The sequence below is a fragment of the Canis lupus genome, chromosome 14 (assembly GCF_003254725.2).
Source record: "Canis lupus dingo isolate Sandy chromosome 14, ASM325472v2, whole genome shotgun sequence".
Taxonomy (NCBI): domain Eukaryota; kingdom Metazoa; phylum Chordata; class Mammalia; order Carnivora; family Canidae; genus Canis; species Canis lupus.
Window position 1 is genome coordinate 60,614,771 of NC_064256.1, and position 16,574 is coordinate 60,631,344.

General features: G+C 48.1%; 1 protein-coding gene across 3 annotated transcripts in view; it reads right to left on the reverse strand.

Moving 5' to 3' along the window:
- SLC13A1 (solute carrier family 13 member 1) overlaps positions 1 to 16,574 on the reverse strand; it is a 104,162-nt gene that overhangs the window by 37,915 nt on the left and 49,673 nt on the right. For all 3 annotated transcript variants that reach the window (XM_035698436.2, XM_025477115.2, XM_025477114.3), the window contains exons 8-10: positions 7,515 to 7,634; positions 2,997 to 3,095; positions 2,526 to 2,627 (exon numbers count right to left, since the gene is read on the reverse strand). In XM_035698436.2, the coding sequence (XP_035554329.1) occupies positions 2,526 to 2,627; positions 2,997 to 3,095; positions 7,515 to 7,634 (321 nt within the window). The remainder of the gene's footprint in view (positions 1 to 2,525; positions 2,628 to 2,996; positions 3,096 to 7,514; positions 7,635 to 16,574) is intronic.

Genomic DNA, 16,574 nt, shown 5'->3' on the forward strand with positions numbered 1-16,574 from the left:
ATTCAGTTCTAAGACTCAGCAATATTAGCTAGTGAATATTTGCAGTCTGAGAAGAGCTATGTACACCCCGGAGATTATTTTGCTCTCCTGTGACTCAGCAACGTGTCCACAGTATAGATGCCTCTACATCTGTGATTTACTTGAGCAGTCTAAACAATCAAGGAAATGGACTATTTTATTCAACCTGACAAAGGATAAAGGAGTCTGATAAAGGAGTCTGTTTTCCTTAAATATAGATTTTATTTATTTCTTTGCTGAATAAAAAGCTATCTTGGTGTAATTCATTCAACAAATGTAACCAATATTTATTATGTTGTTGTTCCTTATTTCTTTTATTTGAGCTGTATTTTTTTACGGTATATTTGCCAAATTAGGTCAGGCATCATGTAATCTGATTTTGTTTTATATGAAACGACACATTGAATTCAGTCCAGGTTCAAACAGATGGAATGAAAACATTAGGTGGTAGCCATAAATCTTGATATATCATTCTAGCTTTGGAAATTCGAAATGCTTAAAATCTCTATAATGTACATTCTACAGATTATACTTTAAATAAAATCAAGCTATAAATACTGAAGTCATTTTGTTCCAAAAGACTTTTAAAACTATAATTATTTTATTGTTATTTTCATTTTATTTTTAGTTTATTAGGAACAAAGGTTGTCTCACCATTACAAAATATTAGGCTTACACAAATTTTATTTGCTTTGGCAATTTATGAATCAAAGCTGATTAGATTTGTATCCTCAAATCCCCTTTTCTCTCAAACCTTTGTTCCTTTTCCTATTGTTTTCTCAGAATTCTAGGTAACCTGAGCACCCGCCCATAGCAAATATACTCTGTTCTCCTGCTGCAAACAAAGTATCTCCTGAATTACACTCTCCTTCAGTAAGGAATAGAAATTAGAGACTGATTATATTGAATCTTCTGCTGGGATTTCTTCCTGGTTTTTATTAGCTACTGTCTGATTTCATTTGGTCTTTACACCCTGGTGTTTAGAGAAGACTCTCCCTTCTCCCTTCCTAAGGTAATAGGACGAGGATTTTATTTTATTTTATTTTTAAAGATTTTATTTATTGATTCATGAGAGACCCAGAGAGAGACAGAGTCACAGGCAGAGGGAGAAGCAGCTCCCTGTGGGGAGCCCGACAAGGGACTCGATCCGGGACCCCGGGGTCACGCCCTGGGCCTAAGGCAGATGCTCCACCGCCGAGCCCCCCAGGTGGCCCAGGAGTAAGATTTTAAAAGGACAATAATCACTTTATGTTGGTTTAGGACCTATTATAAGACTAAAAAGTAATACTGAAGGTGTTAAGTGCTAATTTGCTATGAATAGCCTGCTTTGAATAACCGGATGCTGCCTCGTGTTTGGACTTTGCAAAGTGACAAGTCTTAGTTCGAAACACGAAGTTCACCGTCTGAAGCCGACCCCGTGGAACCCGCCCTCACGCGGCACCGCTGCGCCCGGGGGCCCGGAGGAGACCTGCGCCCCTGTGGAGCTCTCAACAGCCGTGACAGGGCCCACGCGGCCCAAGGCTCTGGCTCAGGGGTCGGGGAATTCTTTACTCCATGTGGGCCGGGTACTTCTAACCCCAACAATTTTGGTTTCTGTCCCCATAAACGTGGATTTCCGCTGTGGGGTGTGAGGCAGGAAGTCCCCACCAGGAATCTGCTCAATTTAAGAACCCGAGCACCTCGGTGAGAGATGGATTAACAGCACAAATCTCAAAAACCCAAGTATTTATATTGATATGTAGGCTGGTCCTTAATTTAGAAAATCACAGTCTCGTCGTCCCCCTCACTTCATGTGACTCAGCATGACTGCTGGCCTGGGAGATGCGAGGAGGTAAAATTAACGTGACCCAGCTTCCAGCTCCTAACGTCAGTGTGTAGAATCGGTCCGACTACTTACTTGGAAATTCCTGGTTACAAAATAGGGGCAGGGATGGAGTCATAGTGAACTAGGGTACAGGTGAGCACGATGAGAGGGCAAGACGAGATACTGAACTGAATAAAAAAATAAGCCGGCAAGAATCCCAGAATGTGAGCCTCTCTCGGGGGGCCAGCGAGGACAGGGTGGCATTCATGTCACCTAAGAAACACGCATCTCGCCCCCCCCCCCCATCGTGGAGCGACCATTGCCAGTGTCCCTTCCAGGCCGGAAACGTGGGGGACTCGCCCCAAGCGAGGAGCCTGGTGAGACCCAGCGGGGCCCCGGGGCTCTGCTCCCACCCGGGGCCCTGCTCCCACTGGCACCCACAGGCCCGTTACCACCTCACCCCTTGGGGACCAGCAGGGCCTGTTCGGAGGAGCCCGGCTGGGCATAGACCTCTTGTCTGCGGTCGCCCCTGTCATTTCACTCCTTCCCACCTCTTGTCCCGAAAAGATTAGAACCGAGCCAATCGAGCCACCTTCCCAGCAGAGAGAGGAGTCCCTCCGACCCTCTGAGTTGTGGGGCCACCGAGGAGAGAAATGGGGCGAGACGGGAAGGGTCAGCACACGGGACACGGAACGATGCTTACTTGGAGAACAGCGCCGACCAACCGGGCACAAACCCAGGATCCCGGCTGAACCAGAGCAGAGCCATCACGATGAAGAGGATCAAGGTCACGATCTCCTGGTACCTGCGGGAGGAGTCTGTGCCTAGTCGGCCCCGGGCCAGGACACTCGCAGGCACCGGAGCCCGCCCGACCCCACACCGTGGCCAGGTGACGGCGACCAGCAGCTGAGGGTGACCGTCGGGTTAGAGGACTCGACTCCTCGCCGGGGCCCTGGCTCCCTTCCACTCTATCTGGGAATTTTTGTTGGGCCGAAGTATGTGTTTTGTCACGTCGAGTCATATTTACAAAGGTCAGTGGGCTCCAGGCCCCCATTACGTGTTTAAATACGGTAAATTACGGTAAGGTGCACGTTCACCTTAAACAAACACAGGCCGCATAAGCCTCTGCGTGTGTAGGAGTGTTTGCACGTGCGCCCGCGTGGGCGTGTCTCACCTCATTGGCCCGAGTTTCTGGTATTCCTGTTTGATCACCTCGGCACAAGCTTTTTGTTTGGCTGTTTTGGTCTTGCCGCATTTGAACATCTCCTTGAAACTGAAAACAATAACGGAGCCCATTAAGCAGAGGATCCTCCCTAAAGAGGAGATTTGCGCGAAAGCTTCACAAAATACCAACCTCCCGCCAATAACAGAGATCTGTGTGCAACGCCGATGCCTCCAGGTCCTTCTTTGAATGTCCTCTCCCCTTTTCCCGTCTTGCCTGGTTTGCTCCGTTTTCAAGGCTTAATATTTGTTCTGTATTTTCACACATCCTCCCCCGATCGCCTCCTTCTCGAAGTGTTCACATCATTGGAATTTTGCCACGTGCTGCTCATCTCTGACATATTCCGTACCTGAGTGTTACAGATTTTGATTTCTTTATTGTCGACCTTGATTGTTACTTGCTGCACATGTGTAGGCTTTATCTCTTTAGGTAATGAAGTCTTGGAAGGAGGGGCAGTGCCATTGGTGTTTGCGCTGGTGCTGGAACTCAGCGCTGGCATGCATGACAAATACTTGACTCGTCAACTCAACAGAACCTTCCTCAAATTTATGGGACAGCTGGTTGTCAGATCCATCAGTTTGCACAAAATATACCAGACTCGAGCCATTCTCTAGGGCAGAGAAGTCATGTACGCTGATCGTGAGGGGAGTCGAAGCTAGGGCTCTTACGCTCAGGACGCACACCAACTCTATTACATTTTTTTTTCTTCAAGTTTCTTTCATCCTTTATGTCCTAATAGAATCCACTAGTTTCCCATCTTCTGCTAATAGTAACTGCCAGTCTCCGTTTTTTACTGACACTTTCCCTTGTGACTAATTTTCCTTTCCTGAAGTCTCAGGTCTTCAAAACTTTTTTATTTTATTTTATTTTTTTTTGGGTGAAGTACTGCTCTAGGCCTAGATTTAAAAAAAAAAAAAAATTCCTCCAGTGGAACAAGCAAATGAGCAAATGGTTAGATTCTTATGTTCTTTCTTTTTCTTTTCTTTTCTTTTTTTTTTTTTAGATTCTTATGTTCTATCTTTTGGAATGTCTATAAGTAGCTCAGATCACATTATGTGTGGGTAGGGAAGGTATTTCTGAGTGGAGATTTAGGAATTGAAATCTGGATCTTGAAGAGATACCTGCATCCACGTGTTCACGGCAACATGACTCACAATAGCCCAGGTGTGGAAACAACTCTGATGTCCGTTGACAAACAAGTCGATAAAGAAAAAGCGGTATAGAAAGAAAAGAAAAGGTGGTATAAACATACACTGGAATATTAGCCTTAAAGAATCAGGAAATCCTGCCATTTGTGATAAGGCAGATGGACTTGGAGGACCTTGCGCTAAGTGAAATAAGCCAGACACAGAAAAACCGAATATTGTATGGTAGAGTCTAAAATAGTCAAACACATGAAAGCAGAGAGTAAAACAGTTGTTTGTCAGGGAATGTAAGGAGACAGAAATGGTGAGGTGTTAGTCAAAGGGTGCAAAGTTTCAGTCACGAGAAATAAGTCCTGGAGATCCACTGCACAAAGTAAGGCCTATAATTCATGACACTGTACTGTCACTTAAAAATTTACCGAGAGCGTAGCTCTTACGTTAAGTGCTTTGACTATAAAAGGAGAAAAAGAAGAAAAAGAACCTCAAAAAGCAAAGGGGGCAACAGGAAACTTTGGGAGGTGATGGGAAAGTTTATGGCCTTCACATTGATGATGGTTCACGGGTGTCCACGTAGCTCCAAAGACATCAAGTCGTATACGTTAATTATCTACGGCTTTTTGTATGCCAATCGTGCCTCAGTAAAAGCAGTTTTGGAAAAAAGAATGAGTGCAGAAGCATGTTCTCCTATAAAATTGCTGGGCTAAAAATAAATAAATAAATAAATAAATAAATAAATAAATAAATAAATAAATAAATAAAATTGCTGAGCTAAACATGGATATACATGAGGGAAAAAATAAGAACTCTAGGATGGTGTGACCGTAACCATCACACACATTTTTATTTACTTATTTTTTCCGTAGCTCTGCTATTCTAATATGTTTAAACTCTTATTCCCTTTGAATGAACAGATTTTCCTCAATTCTTACATCCATCGTACATACTGAAAATCATTCTCCTGGACACACTCCAACCACTGGACAGAATTACATGGATGTTGTTATATTTAAGATCGATGAGGTAATATTTAACTTTTATGGTCTCAACTAAACTACTGACCAGTGCCAATCTTGAAATTTTACCCCTTGTCACAACTTAAATAAGAGCATTGTGAGAAACGGATCCACGGACCACTTTGAGATCCACCTAGAGAACAGAAAGTAGAATTTTAAAAAAAGGGTGAGTCTCAGGGCGCCCGGGTGGCTCAGTCGGTTAAGCGTCTGACTCTTGGTTTCGGCTCAGGTCATGATCTCAGGGTCGTGAGATTGAGCCCCTCGTTGGGTTCCATGTTGGCTGTGGAGCCTGCTTAGGATTCTCTCTCCCTCACCCTCTGCCCCTCCTGACGCTCTCTCCCTCTCTCTAAAAAAAAAAAAAAAAAAAAAAAAAAGAAAAAGAAAAAGAAAAAGAAAAAAAAAGGTGAGTCTCCTTAAAAAATGTTTTTTACCCAGTGGACTGCATACGTACTTGGTCTTTTTGGTTGAAGATGATAAACAGTTAAGTCCAAAGCCAGGATGGCTTTGGACAAATGAAGGTTGGTGCCTTGGAGCGGCCTGTGACAGGGTGGCAAGCTCTTGCTTTGAGTAGGTTCAGGGCGCTGACAGACGAGCTGCTCCCGCCAAGTGTGCTGGGGTCACTTATAACGGGGCATCAGCCGTGTTGCCCCCCAGCCCCGATCAGGATGTGTGGTGCCTGCCCGGGGAGGGGCTGATCATTTCTGGTTGTTGCTCTTAGGCCTCTGGAGGTGAAGACCCTGCCGCCCTGAGGCGGACACTGCAAACTTAGCAGAGGCAAAGCCGTGCAAGGCCTAAGGGATGCAGTGGGCGGCGGGGGCTGCCCCAAGGCGCCCGGGGCCGTGGGTTAGGGGCCTTGCCTAGCGCAGGCACCTCACCGCATTCTTGATCTCCTAGACAACCCCCTTCAGTGCGCCTGCCCTCTATTTTCTTGGTTTTCCCTTTATACACGGTGGGCCACTTCAAAATAATGACCATGGTCATATACGTTTTTTATAAAGTCCTTCTATGTAGCGAAAGGGAAGGACACCACTGTGGGTCTGGGCCTGGGCGCTGTGTCCCACGGCTGGCATTGCCGCCCTTCGCCTCTCACTTTGCCACCCGTGCGGTTGAAGCCACCCCAACAGCGTGCGTCTCCAGGAAGGGGCGTTAGGATGCAGCTGGCCTCCCTGGGCCCCTGCTGGGGTCCGTGACCTGCCACACATTTGCTTCAGCGGGAGGACGGCCGCATGCTGGTCCCACAATCTGCACAGAGAGTGGGTTGTTTTGTTTTATAGCCATCAGTACCGTCTTCCAACTACGAACAAAACTGTGGCCGTTCTGGAAAGGACCCAGGAAGGGGAAAGGAGGGGGGGAGCACCTTCCTGGTGGGGCTCGGAGGGCGGCAGGGAGCACCACCTGGTCACTGCGCTTTGCTTTGCAGAGTGAGGCTGCAGAGCTGACCGCGGGCCCCCTGCCCGGCAGAGAGCATGTGGTTTTGCTCACAGGTCCTTGAAATTATTTGAATACAAGACAGTAAAGATGAATTTGAATTATTTTGTTTTTTTTTCTCAGGAAAAGATCCTCAGGGTTTGATTTACAGTCATTTCCCTGGTCTTTCTGGGGTTTTGTTTTATGTGCTCCAGGTATAGGCTGCATTCGGATCTGCCGTGGAGCCCTTCGGGATTTTAGACGCTGCCCGTCACTTAAGTCATTTAAGTAGCTCATTAGCTCCAGCCACAGCCGAGGTAATATTCGCCGATTCTCCTTGAATACAGAGATTTGACCTTTTCTCAGCTTGCACCATGTGTGTTAGAACCACAGCGTGGGAAGCGGGCTTACTCATCTTCCAGTTAAATTCCATCGTTTTATGATTGAAACACCGAGACCGAGACAGATGGCTCGTCGCGAAGAGCCACAGCTCTGTCCCCGGTCTTCCGGCTCCTCGTCCCGGACACACAGGGCGCACTCTCGGTCTCCCTGCGGCTCTTCGAGGACGTGCCAGTCTTGGCGGCGGCCGCGGGCACTGGACGGCGCAGGCGATGCCCGCGTACACGAGGGGGCAAACGTCTTGGAGCACCCCCGGACCGGCTGGCCTGGCCCATCAGGAGGAGGCCTCAGGCCCGCCGGCGCTCAGTGAATCACTGCGTAGGACCGAAGGACGGCAGGACGGGCTGGGTTCTATGGGCCCCTCCTCCGCCAACCTGGTGTGGGGACTTGCTAGGGGCCTTCAGCCGGGCCCGGGGGCTCTGTGAGTCCGGGCACCGCGGGGCTCCGGCTGCTCTTGGGGAGCCCAGGCAACCTCGTCCCGCCATCAGCATGGGGGCTCTACTTACTTGAACCCTAGGAAAAGCCACTGGAGCCAGATCCAGGACAAGAGCAGAATGATCACAGCAGCCGGGAAGGAAAGCAGGAACCAGGATCCGAAGTTAATGCAACGGCAGTCAGGGTAGCGCCTGTGGAGACACGGAGAGTCACGGGGGTGCGCCCGGAACCCGGCCTGGGGCCTGGGGGTCTGGGGCCTGGGGGTCTGGGGGCCTGGGGACCTGGGGGCCTGGGGGCCTGGGGGGTCTGGGGGCCTGGGGGTCTGGGGCCTGGGGGCCTGGGGGGTCTGGGGGCCTGGGGGTCTGGGGCCTGGGGGCCTGGGGGGTCTGGGGTCCTGGGGGTCTGGGGCCTGGGGCCCTGGGGGTCTGGGGCCTGGGGGCCTGGGGACCTGGGGGCCTGGGGGCCTGGGGCCTGGGGCAGTGGCCCGCATCTCCCCGCGGCCCAGCCAGCAGGAGGACGTACAGCGGTCGGTCTGACCTCTGCCCTTGGGTCCCGATTCCGTGAGTGCTCCCTTGTGGCTGCTTCCCCTCCAAGGATGGTGGGGAGCTGGGGCTCGGGGTCTCCTGTCGATGTGTGAGGCAGCGCGGCCGAGCCGGCTCAGGCCCGGCCGTCACCCAAGGCCAGGAGGTGGGAGCGCGGCCTCCAGGCGGGGGCCTTGCCCTGGTCCCGGCCACCAGAATGGCCACCGGAACGAGTCCCAGGATCCGACTGGCGCTGCCACCGCGGGACGCACCTGCCCCCGCGGCCCCCGTGGCTCTCCCCCTCCGGGTCGCCCGCCCTGAAGCAGCCGTCACCACCAGGCGGGCCGAGGCTAGCCCTGGGCTCGCTTGAACACTGAGACCAGTTAAAATCAATCCAAAGTTCTGTGGAGAACGTGAGCTCGGCCGTCACTCCTCCTACTTTCAGGTGTTCAGGCCACACAGTCACGAGCAGTAACAGGACACTTGGGGGGCGTCACACACCAGCATAGTTTCTTTGGTAACCTCACACTTATTTTTGCAAAATGTAGTATAAATTCCAAGTAAAATCTCATATAGTTATCTATTTTGTGACAGAAGAGGGAAAAACAGGTAATTTGAGAGACAATTGTCCTTGATTTTGTTTCTTGACACGACACAAAGAGTTGGAACTTTGGAAAGTATAGGAAATATTCAGAAGCAATAAAAACACCATTAACATACTTTTATTATTTTTGAAATTACAAAATACAGAGAACTTTCTAGGACGGATAGATTTTTAAATTCTTATTCTATTGAAATCACACCTTGTATTTTCCCATTTAAAAAAGTCATGTAAATAAATGAAATGTTTCATACCACATGCATCAGCAGAAGCCACTTTTTTTTGTACTTTATAAATCGTTTCTTCTTCTATTTTAGGATGGTTGCTAAGTAATGCAAAGACTTTTTAAAAAAACAACAATGGGTTTTTAAAACTCTAGGTTTGTAATGTTTCCTAAGATTTCTTTGAGGTTATAAGAAGTTGTCGTGGATTCTAGAGTTATCATTATCAAGTTGAGGGTGATTATTATCGACCACGAAGAGATCTAAAGCTTAATTTACATATTATGCAATTAGAAGCGACAAATGAAAATAAATAAATAATTAATTAATAAATTAATAAATATAAATAAATAAATAAAAGAAGCGACAAATGATGAATAAGACATGCTAGAGAACACAGAAAATTGATGAATGGAAAAATGCTTTATCATGTCCACAAGACTGTATTGGGAATGCTCACTTAAAAAAAAATGTTTGTTGTCTTCAGGTGGAAAATGCATTAAGGAGGAAATGCTTAAGCTTTTTTCCCATCAATTTATTAGACTTGGATTACAGGTCGATGACCTAGTTACTCTGTCCAGCCTAAAGGCATTTAGAGATGCTGCGGTTCACCCGCCCAGCTGCAGCTGTCACCATCTGCGGCTCATACCTTGAGATCAGGTTCTCTCCACCCAACCCTGTTGAATTTGTTTAACTGAATGGGGGTTTTATTTGGAATTTTTGCCTGGAGGGATAGTTCAGGTAGAAAAATGAAAGCCTGCAAAAGTGAAATTCTGTTTTGTGTTAGTTTCTTTCTTTAGTAAGGAAGTGAACACCGCGCAGGACAGTGGCCTCCATGATCACAACCTTTACGCTTCCATCTGCAGTGACTATTTTGAACGATGATGGAACGAATGGCAAACTGTGAGGGACTGGTTTCACCATTTCTTTTCCCACTTCCTCATACCCTGTAAGAATCTGCCTAAAGTAAAAATAGAATCCTTCATCATGAATTATGTTAAGTACGATTAATTCTGATAGAATCTTTCGCCCAACAGCATATTTTGAGCGTCTACCATGTAGACACCTACCAGGCGCTCTTCCAGATAATGAGGAAATAGTGGTGAAGTCGATGGATGCAGTCCAGCCTCTCATAAAGTTTACATTTAAATGAGCACAGGCAGTAAATAGGTAAGCATAAAAAGAATCATAAAATATAACAAAATAATAAAATAGAAAGTGGCTAGGGGGAAGGAGAGATTTTACATAGTGTGGTTAAAGAGGGTAAGATTCGGAATGAGATCTAAATGGCAAGAAGGAGCCAGTCATGTAAGTAACTGGGAAACAGCATTCCAGGCGGAGGAAATAGCCAGTCCAAAGGCCCTAGGGTAGTAATAAGAGGAGCATGTTTGAGGATCAGAAGGCCGTGAGGCTGTGGGTGGTGAGCTAAAATCAGTGAAATCGAGTCTACGAAGTAGCCAGTAGGGATCAGACCATATAAAACCTTGTAGGCCGTCAGAAGAAATGTGAATTTTAGTATGAATGCAACTAGGCGTGATCGAAACACAGGAAATACATTAGTGACATGATTTAGAGTCTGTAAATTTGTGATTTACTCAAAACATCCTGGTTGGATGATCCTCAGGATTGAAGGCCACGGAGTAGAAGCCACGGTGTGATAGGTGACCCCCTATCTGCCTCTGGTATAAATTTTTGTATAATCCTCCCTCCTTCTGTGCAGGCAGAGTCTGATTAGGTTCTTTCATGGGAAAGGTGAAGGGATTTTGTTGCGGAACCAAGGTCCCCATTGAGATAGACTCCGGTGACTCAAACGGGAGACTTGGACGGGTCTGACTTAATCAGGCGAGTGCTCAAAGGACAGCCTTTCCCGCTGGCCTAAGGAAGCGAGCTTTCCTGTTGTCAGCGGAGGGCTCAGGTGGCGAGGATCGAGGCACAGCCTCTGGAAGCAGGGAGTGACCCCAGGCCACCTACAGTGGGCACCTCTGTAGTTGAGGCACGGGGAACTGAATTCAGCCAGTGGGTGATCTGAGAACAGGGCCCTGACTTCTGTGGGATTCGAGGCCCAGCTGCCACCTTGATTTCCATCTAACGAGATCCTAAGCAGCAGACTCACATAACCCAGGCCTAGAATTCCTGACCTTGGGAATTATGAAGTCATAAACTCATGCTTCTTTAAGCCACTAAGTTAATGGTAGTTTGTACAACAGTCACATAAAACAAATACGCAAGGAAATTCATTAGAGGGCAAAGAAGCTTGGCAGAGGAGGAGGGTGTGATGGCGTAGGAAGTAGAGCAGATTTGGCTGGAGGAGGATTGGTGGCAGTGAAGGTGAAGAGAAGACCATTGGTTTCCAATATACTTGGGACAAAATGTGGAGAAGTGGGGAATAGGTGCCATTTATTGAAATGAAGTCTGAGGGAAGAACAGGTTGGCAGACGGGGAGGGAGCGGCTGGGCACACACGCCCCGCGGGCATGCTCACCTGAGGTGGGAACGTCCCCAGGCTCCCAAGTGCTCACGTGGGTCTGGCCCCGAGGGCAGAGGGCAGGTTACATATAAGATGGGTAGGTAGCGACAGGTAGGTGACACCGCCAACCAGAGGAATGGGTGTGATGGTTTCAAGAGTAAATGGAGGCAGGAGGAAGGGGGCGCGCACCCCGGGCGTCCAGCCACAGGTCACACGGACGGTTAGGACGAGCAGGTGAGCCACGCACGCTACGTTCTAAGGCGCGGCCAGCATCTTTCCACTTTCCGCAGGATGACACCATCTCACGAGCTTCGGTGGACTCTTCAAGGTCGCAGACTGTGCAGCCGAACAGAATTCTCGCCCCAGGAGGAGTGCTTTAAGCGCAGCGTGTTTGCATCGAAGCCCAGTGTCCTCAACTCCAGCCCCGGTGAGAACAGACGGGTCCGTGTGTGCTGCGGAACGTGCCCAGGCCGGGCCCAAACCTGGTGTCCTCAGGACGCGGTAGAGCCCCGTGGAGATGCTCTCACCGCGACGAAGGCCAGCCCCGGCCCGGAGCGCGGCGCAGCTGGGGGAGGCCTTGCTGCCCTCCTCGGCCCCACGGCCCGGGCCACGCGCCACGGCCTCCGGCGGGCAGCTGGGGAGGTTTGCGGCCTTCAAACCACGTTTGGCCTTTCGAGTGCCCGAAGCCATGGCCACGCTGATCAGAGTCCTTTAGATTACGGACTGCCTTGATTACTCCTGAGTCCGAGCCACTCGTCGCGTTGGTATTCGTGTATTTGCAGACGTTTTTTTTCAAATATCAGCTCCTCCCGTTCACGAGGGCAAAGGCCCAGGAGGGCAGCCGGCGGCTCCGTGACGGACCGAGCCAAGGCCCACGCGCGCATTCTCCAGGCAGTCCTCGCAGTCCTCTGACATTGCCGCATTTGGCAGAAGGAGCGACGTTCACAGACGTCAAGCTAACATGTGGCAGGACTGAAACCTGAGCCAGTCTGAGTCCAAACTCTGCAATGCCCAAATCTCCCCTATGGTGTTTGCCAGAGAAATTATTTCTGAGAAATAGAATTGCTCGTCCCTGCAGGGGAAAATCGGGGCGACCTCTGACGGCAGCTGCTGCTAGGTAAGCGCTTCACCCTCCCCTCTGCAGGGCGCCAAGAAGAAATGGCGGGAAGGTGGGCCCTGAAGTTGGCGCCCCTATGAACACATTTATTTTGCCATTTCTTAGTTTGTGAACCTAGAGTAGTTATAATTTAACAGGTAATTAGTAACAGTCATTGCGCTAATTATTGATAACAAAACTTCCTTCTGTGCTTCTGGTATACCCACAAGCTGACACCCACAAGCTGAATCATATTCTCTGACAATTAGCAAGCTAGGAGAGATTTCTCGGGATAATCTTCCATTTTAATCCGGTAGATTTGGTTTTTTGAGTCTAATAGCTATTCTGTTTGTTTACTATCGATGCACCAAAACTACTCTGCTATGAAAGCAGTCATTGTCTCTAATAATATTTCCCTCAATAGCATAATTTTAATATCAAAAGATTATTTCGTTATTTAGGTGATTCCCAAGAACAGTAAACGCTTCATGTATGTCTTGGTACGGTCCATCTCAGATAGTGCTTATTGATCGCCCTTTGTGTGATAAAAGGATGAGACAGCGGTCCCTGCGGACTCGACAAGATTTCAAATCATTAGGGGTGATGGCGTGAGCGTGGGTGAGACAGGTTTGTAGAAACGCGAATATAGTTCATGACAAGAGGAGCTGGGAAAGGTGGCATAGCAGCACCTGAACAGAGTGGCAGATGAAACAGCATCTACACGGGCCGAGGAGGAAGTTGGCAGCGTCGGCCCATCTTCCGGGAACCGGAGTAGGAGGAAATGGCTTACTGACAGCCTGGTATTTATTGACGATATCGTCGGGAAAGACGGAGATTGGGTGATGACTGGGGGCGTTATCGGTGGAGCAGGAGGGAATGGGGGGCAGGTAGAGAGCACCGAGCAAGCAGGATTTATCCACTGGAGGCGCCAATAAAAACCTAACAAAGCAGCAAGTTGTAACAGGAGGCGAGAGAACAAAAAATATTTCCAGAATGCTCTGTTCCAAGGATCAATTAAGGCCAACGATGAATTAATCACAGAGAAGTCAGAGCTTAGGTACCTCTGGAGCTCGCTTCCAGGATTAAGAACGTGAGAAATGTCACACTTTATAGTTGAGTTAGTACATCGCTCCAGTCTTGTTAGTATTATCCTGAAAGTCACCTTCCGAGCTGTCTACCGGCTCATGACGAGGGGATGGTTCAGTCTAACTCGGAGCTAACTGAGCTTTGCAACTACTTCACATAACACGCGCCGTGTTTGCAGGCTCACGTTTTATAGGAAGAAAATGCGACCCGTGAAGTGAACACGGATGTAGCCCTTGCTACTGGCAGCAAACTCACTTGTTTTTCTAGATCTTTGCAGGTTGGCACCTTCCCCATGGTCTGTGAGGCAGGCCGTGGGGTCGAAGGAGCCTGGAACTTGGCCGTCTGCCCTCAGCTGGCAGTCCCTTCATTGACTAGGGGTCATTACAGAGTGTCCGAGCCATGGGGCCCCAGGGTCACTCAGTGGAGCGTCAGACTCTTGGTTTGGGCTCAGATCATGACCTCAGGCGCTCGTGAGGTGGAGCCGAGTGGGGCCTGGCTCCCAGGGCAGACTCTGCCCCAGATTCTCTCCCCTGCCCGCCCCCCCCCCCGACTATCTGCTCTCACTCAAATAAATAAATAAATACATATTTAAAGTCTCTGCGCCTCAGTTTCCTCATCTGTGAAATGAGGGAATCGTATATGTGACCTGAAGTTTCTGTGTCTTCCCATTTTTCTACTTCCCCCCATTAGTCCTCAGGACGACACGTCCTTCTTTTTCAAGACCGACGTTTCTACGCTTGTTTCTATTTTCTTTCTGCTTCTACCCGACACTTAGCCAGTCATTTCCTTCTCTCTCTCTCTCTTTCTCAAAACATCATGTATCTGTTTTACAGTTTCCTTCCTGAGCGCAACACAAAACTGACGTCCTCCTTGTCCACGAGGGCTCTCTGCCTCTGGGCACACCACACTTTGCTCTTTTCTTCTTTGCTTCCTCAACGTCGAAGGAAATCATTCCAATTAGCTGTTTCCCTCCCTACTGCTCACATCTTCCCTCTCCTCGGCCTAGCTCTGCCCCGCCTCCCACGTCTTATGGGAGGGCACCCATCAGAAAGGAGCCTTCCCTTAGCCACGGTCCCCCTTGACCCTTCTACCGCGCGGCTTGTTCCAACTCATCCTCCATTCTGAAAAAGGTCTCATTTAGCCCTCAGAACACCACATGCCCATGGTTCTCCACCCACTTTGATAAACTTTTCTCATCTTCTTTCTTGTCAATAGTTCCCAAGAATCTATCCATGTCTTGGTTCTTTCAACTTTCTTCTCCCTATGTGACCATTTCTACATTCAAGATGCTAATTTCTGGGTTTATATATACACAGCCCTCAAAGTTTTCCACTCCATTTGCAAATGTCTACTAAAAACCCCGTGCAACACAAAGATAAACTCAAAATGGATGAAAGATCTAAATGTGAGACAAGATTCCATCAAAATCCTAGAGGAGAACACGGGCAACACCCTTTTTGAACTCGGCCACAGTAACTTCTTGCAAGATTCATCCACGGAGGCAAAAGAAACAAAATCAAAAATGAACTGTTGGGACTTCATCAAGATAAGAAGCTTTTGCACAGCAAAAGGAACAGTCCACAAAACTCAAAGACAACCTACAGATGGGAGAAGCCATTTGCAAATGACCTATCAGATAAAGGGCTAGTATCGAAGATCCATAAAGAACTTATTCAACTCAACAGCACAGAAACCAACAATCCAGTCATGAAATGGGCAGAAGACATGAAGAGAAATCTCACGGAGGAAGACATAGACGTGGCCAACATGCACAGGAGAAAATGCTCGGCATCACTTGCCATCAGGGAAATACAAATCAAAACCGCAATGAGATCCCACCTCACACCGGTGAGAATGGGGAAAATTAACAAGGCAGGAAACCACGAATGTTGGAGAGGATGCGGAGAAAAGGGAACCCTCTTACACTGTTGGTGGGAATGTGACCTGGTGCAGTCACTCTGGAAAACTGTGTGGAGGTTCCTCAAAGAGCTTAAAATAGACCTGCCCCACGACCCAGCAACTGCCCTGCTGGGGATTTACCCCAAAGATTCAGATGCAGTGAAATGCCGGGACACCTGCACCCCGATGTTCACAGCAGCAATGTCCACAGTAGCCACACTGTGGAGGGAGCCTCAGTGTCCATTGACAGATGATGGATAAAGGAGATGTGGTCTCTGTACACAATGGAATATTCCTCAGCCATTAGAAATGACAAATACCCACCATGTGCTTCGACGTGGATGGACCTGGAGGGTATGATGCTGAGTGAAGTAAGTCAGTCGGAGAAGGACAAACATTATATGGTCTCATTCATTTGGGGAATATAAAAAATAGTGAAAGGAAATAAAGGGGAAAGGAGAAAAAATAAGTGGGAAATATCAGAGAGGGAGACAGAACATGAGAGACTCCTAACTCTGGGAAACGAACTAGGGGTGATGGAAGGGGAGGAGGGCGGGGGGTGGCGGTGACTGGGTGACAGGCACTGAGGGGGGCACTTGACAGGATGAGCACTGGGTGTTATTCTATACGTTGGCAAATTGAACACCAATAAAAAATAAATTTATAAAAAAATTAAAAAAAAAAAACCCTTGCATAGGCTCTTAGCAGCCATCCCGAGATATCTAAAATCAAATTTGTTAATTTCTTCAATGAACCTAAAAGTTCGTGGCATCACCATCTATCTAGCTGGATCGGCAAAAATCCCAGACTTGCCCTAACCCCTCATGGCCCTTAAATCCTCACACCTGATTACTCACCACCTTCTGCCTGTACATTATCTTGAGTCTAAATCCTATCACTTCATAACTAGTTTAGTTCTGCCCCTTGTCACTTGTCAGCACTTTGGTAACAGACTCCTAAATGGTCTCCTATCCCCAGACTCTTGGAATGCCAATCAATCTGCACATTGTTATTTAAACAGTGCAAAAAAAGGTAAAGGAAAAAAAAGAAAAAGAAAATCCACAGGCTCTTTTACTGCCTTGAGGAAAAAAAAAAAAAGAAATGATTACAAACTTTTTGTGCTTTCATTTTATGAATTATTTGCATTCATTTTCTCCATAAATGTGGTGTTTACCTCTTTTAGGATTGAGCCATGTTGCACAAATCTCTAGTGTTTGAAGGGTGCTGCATACAGCTACAGT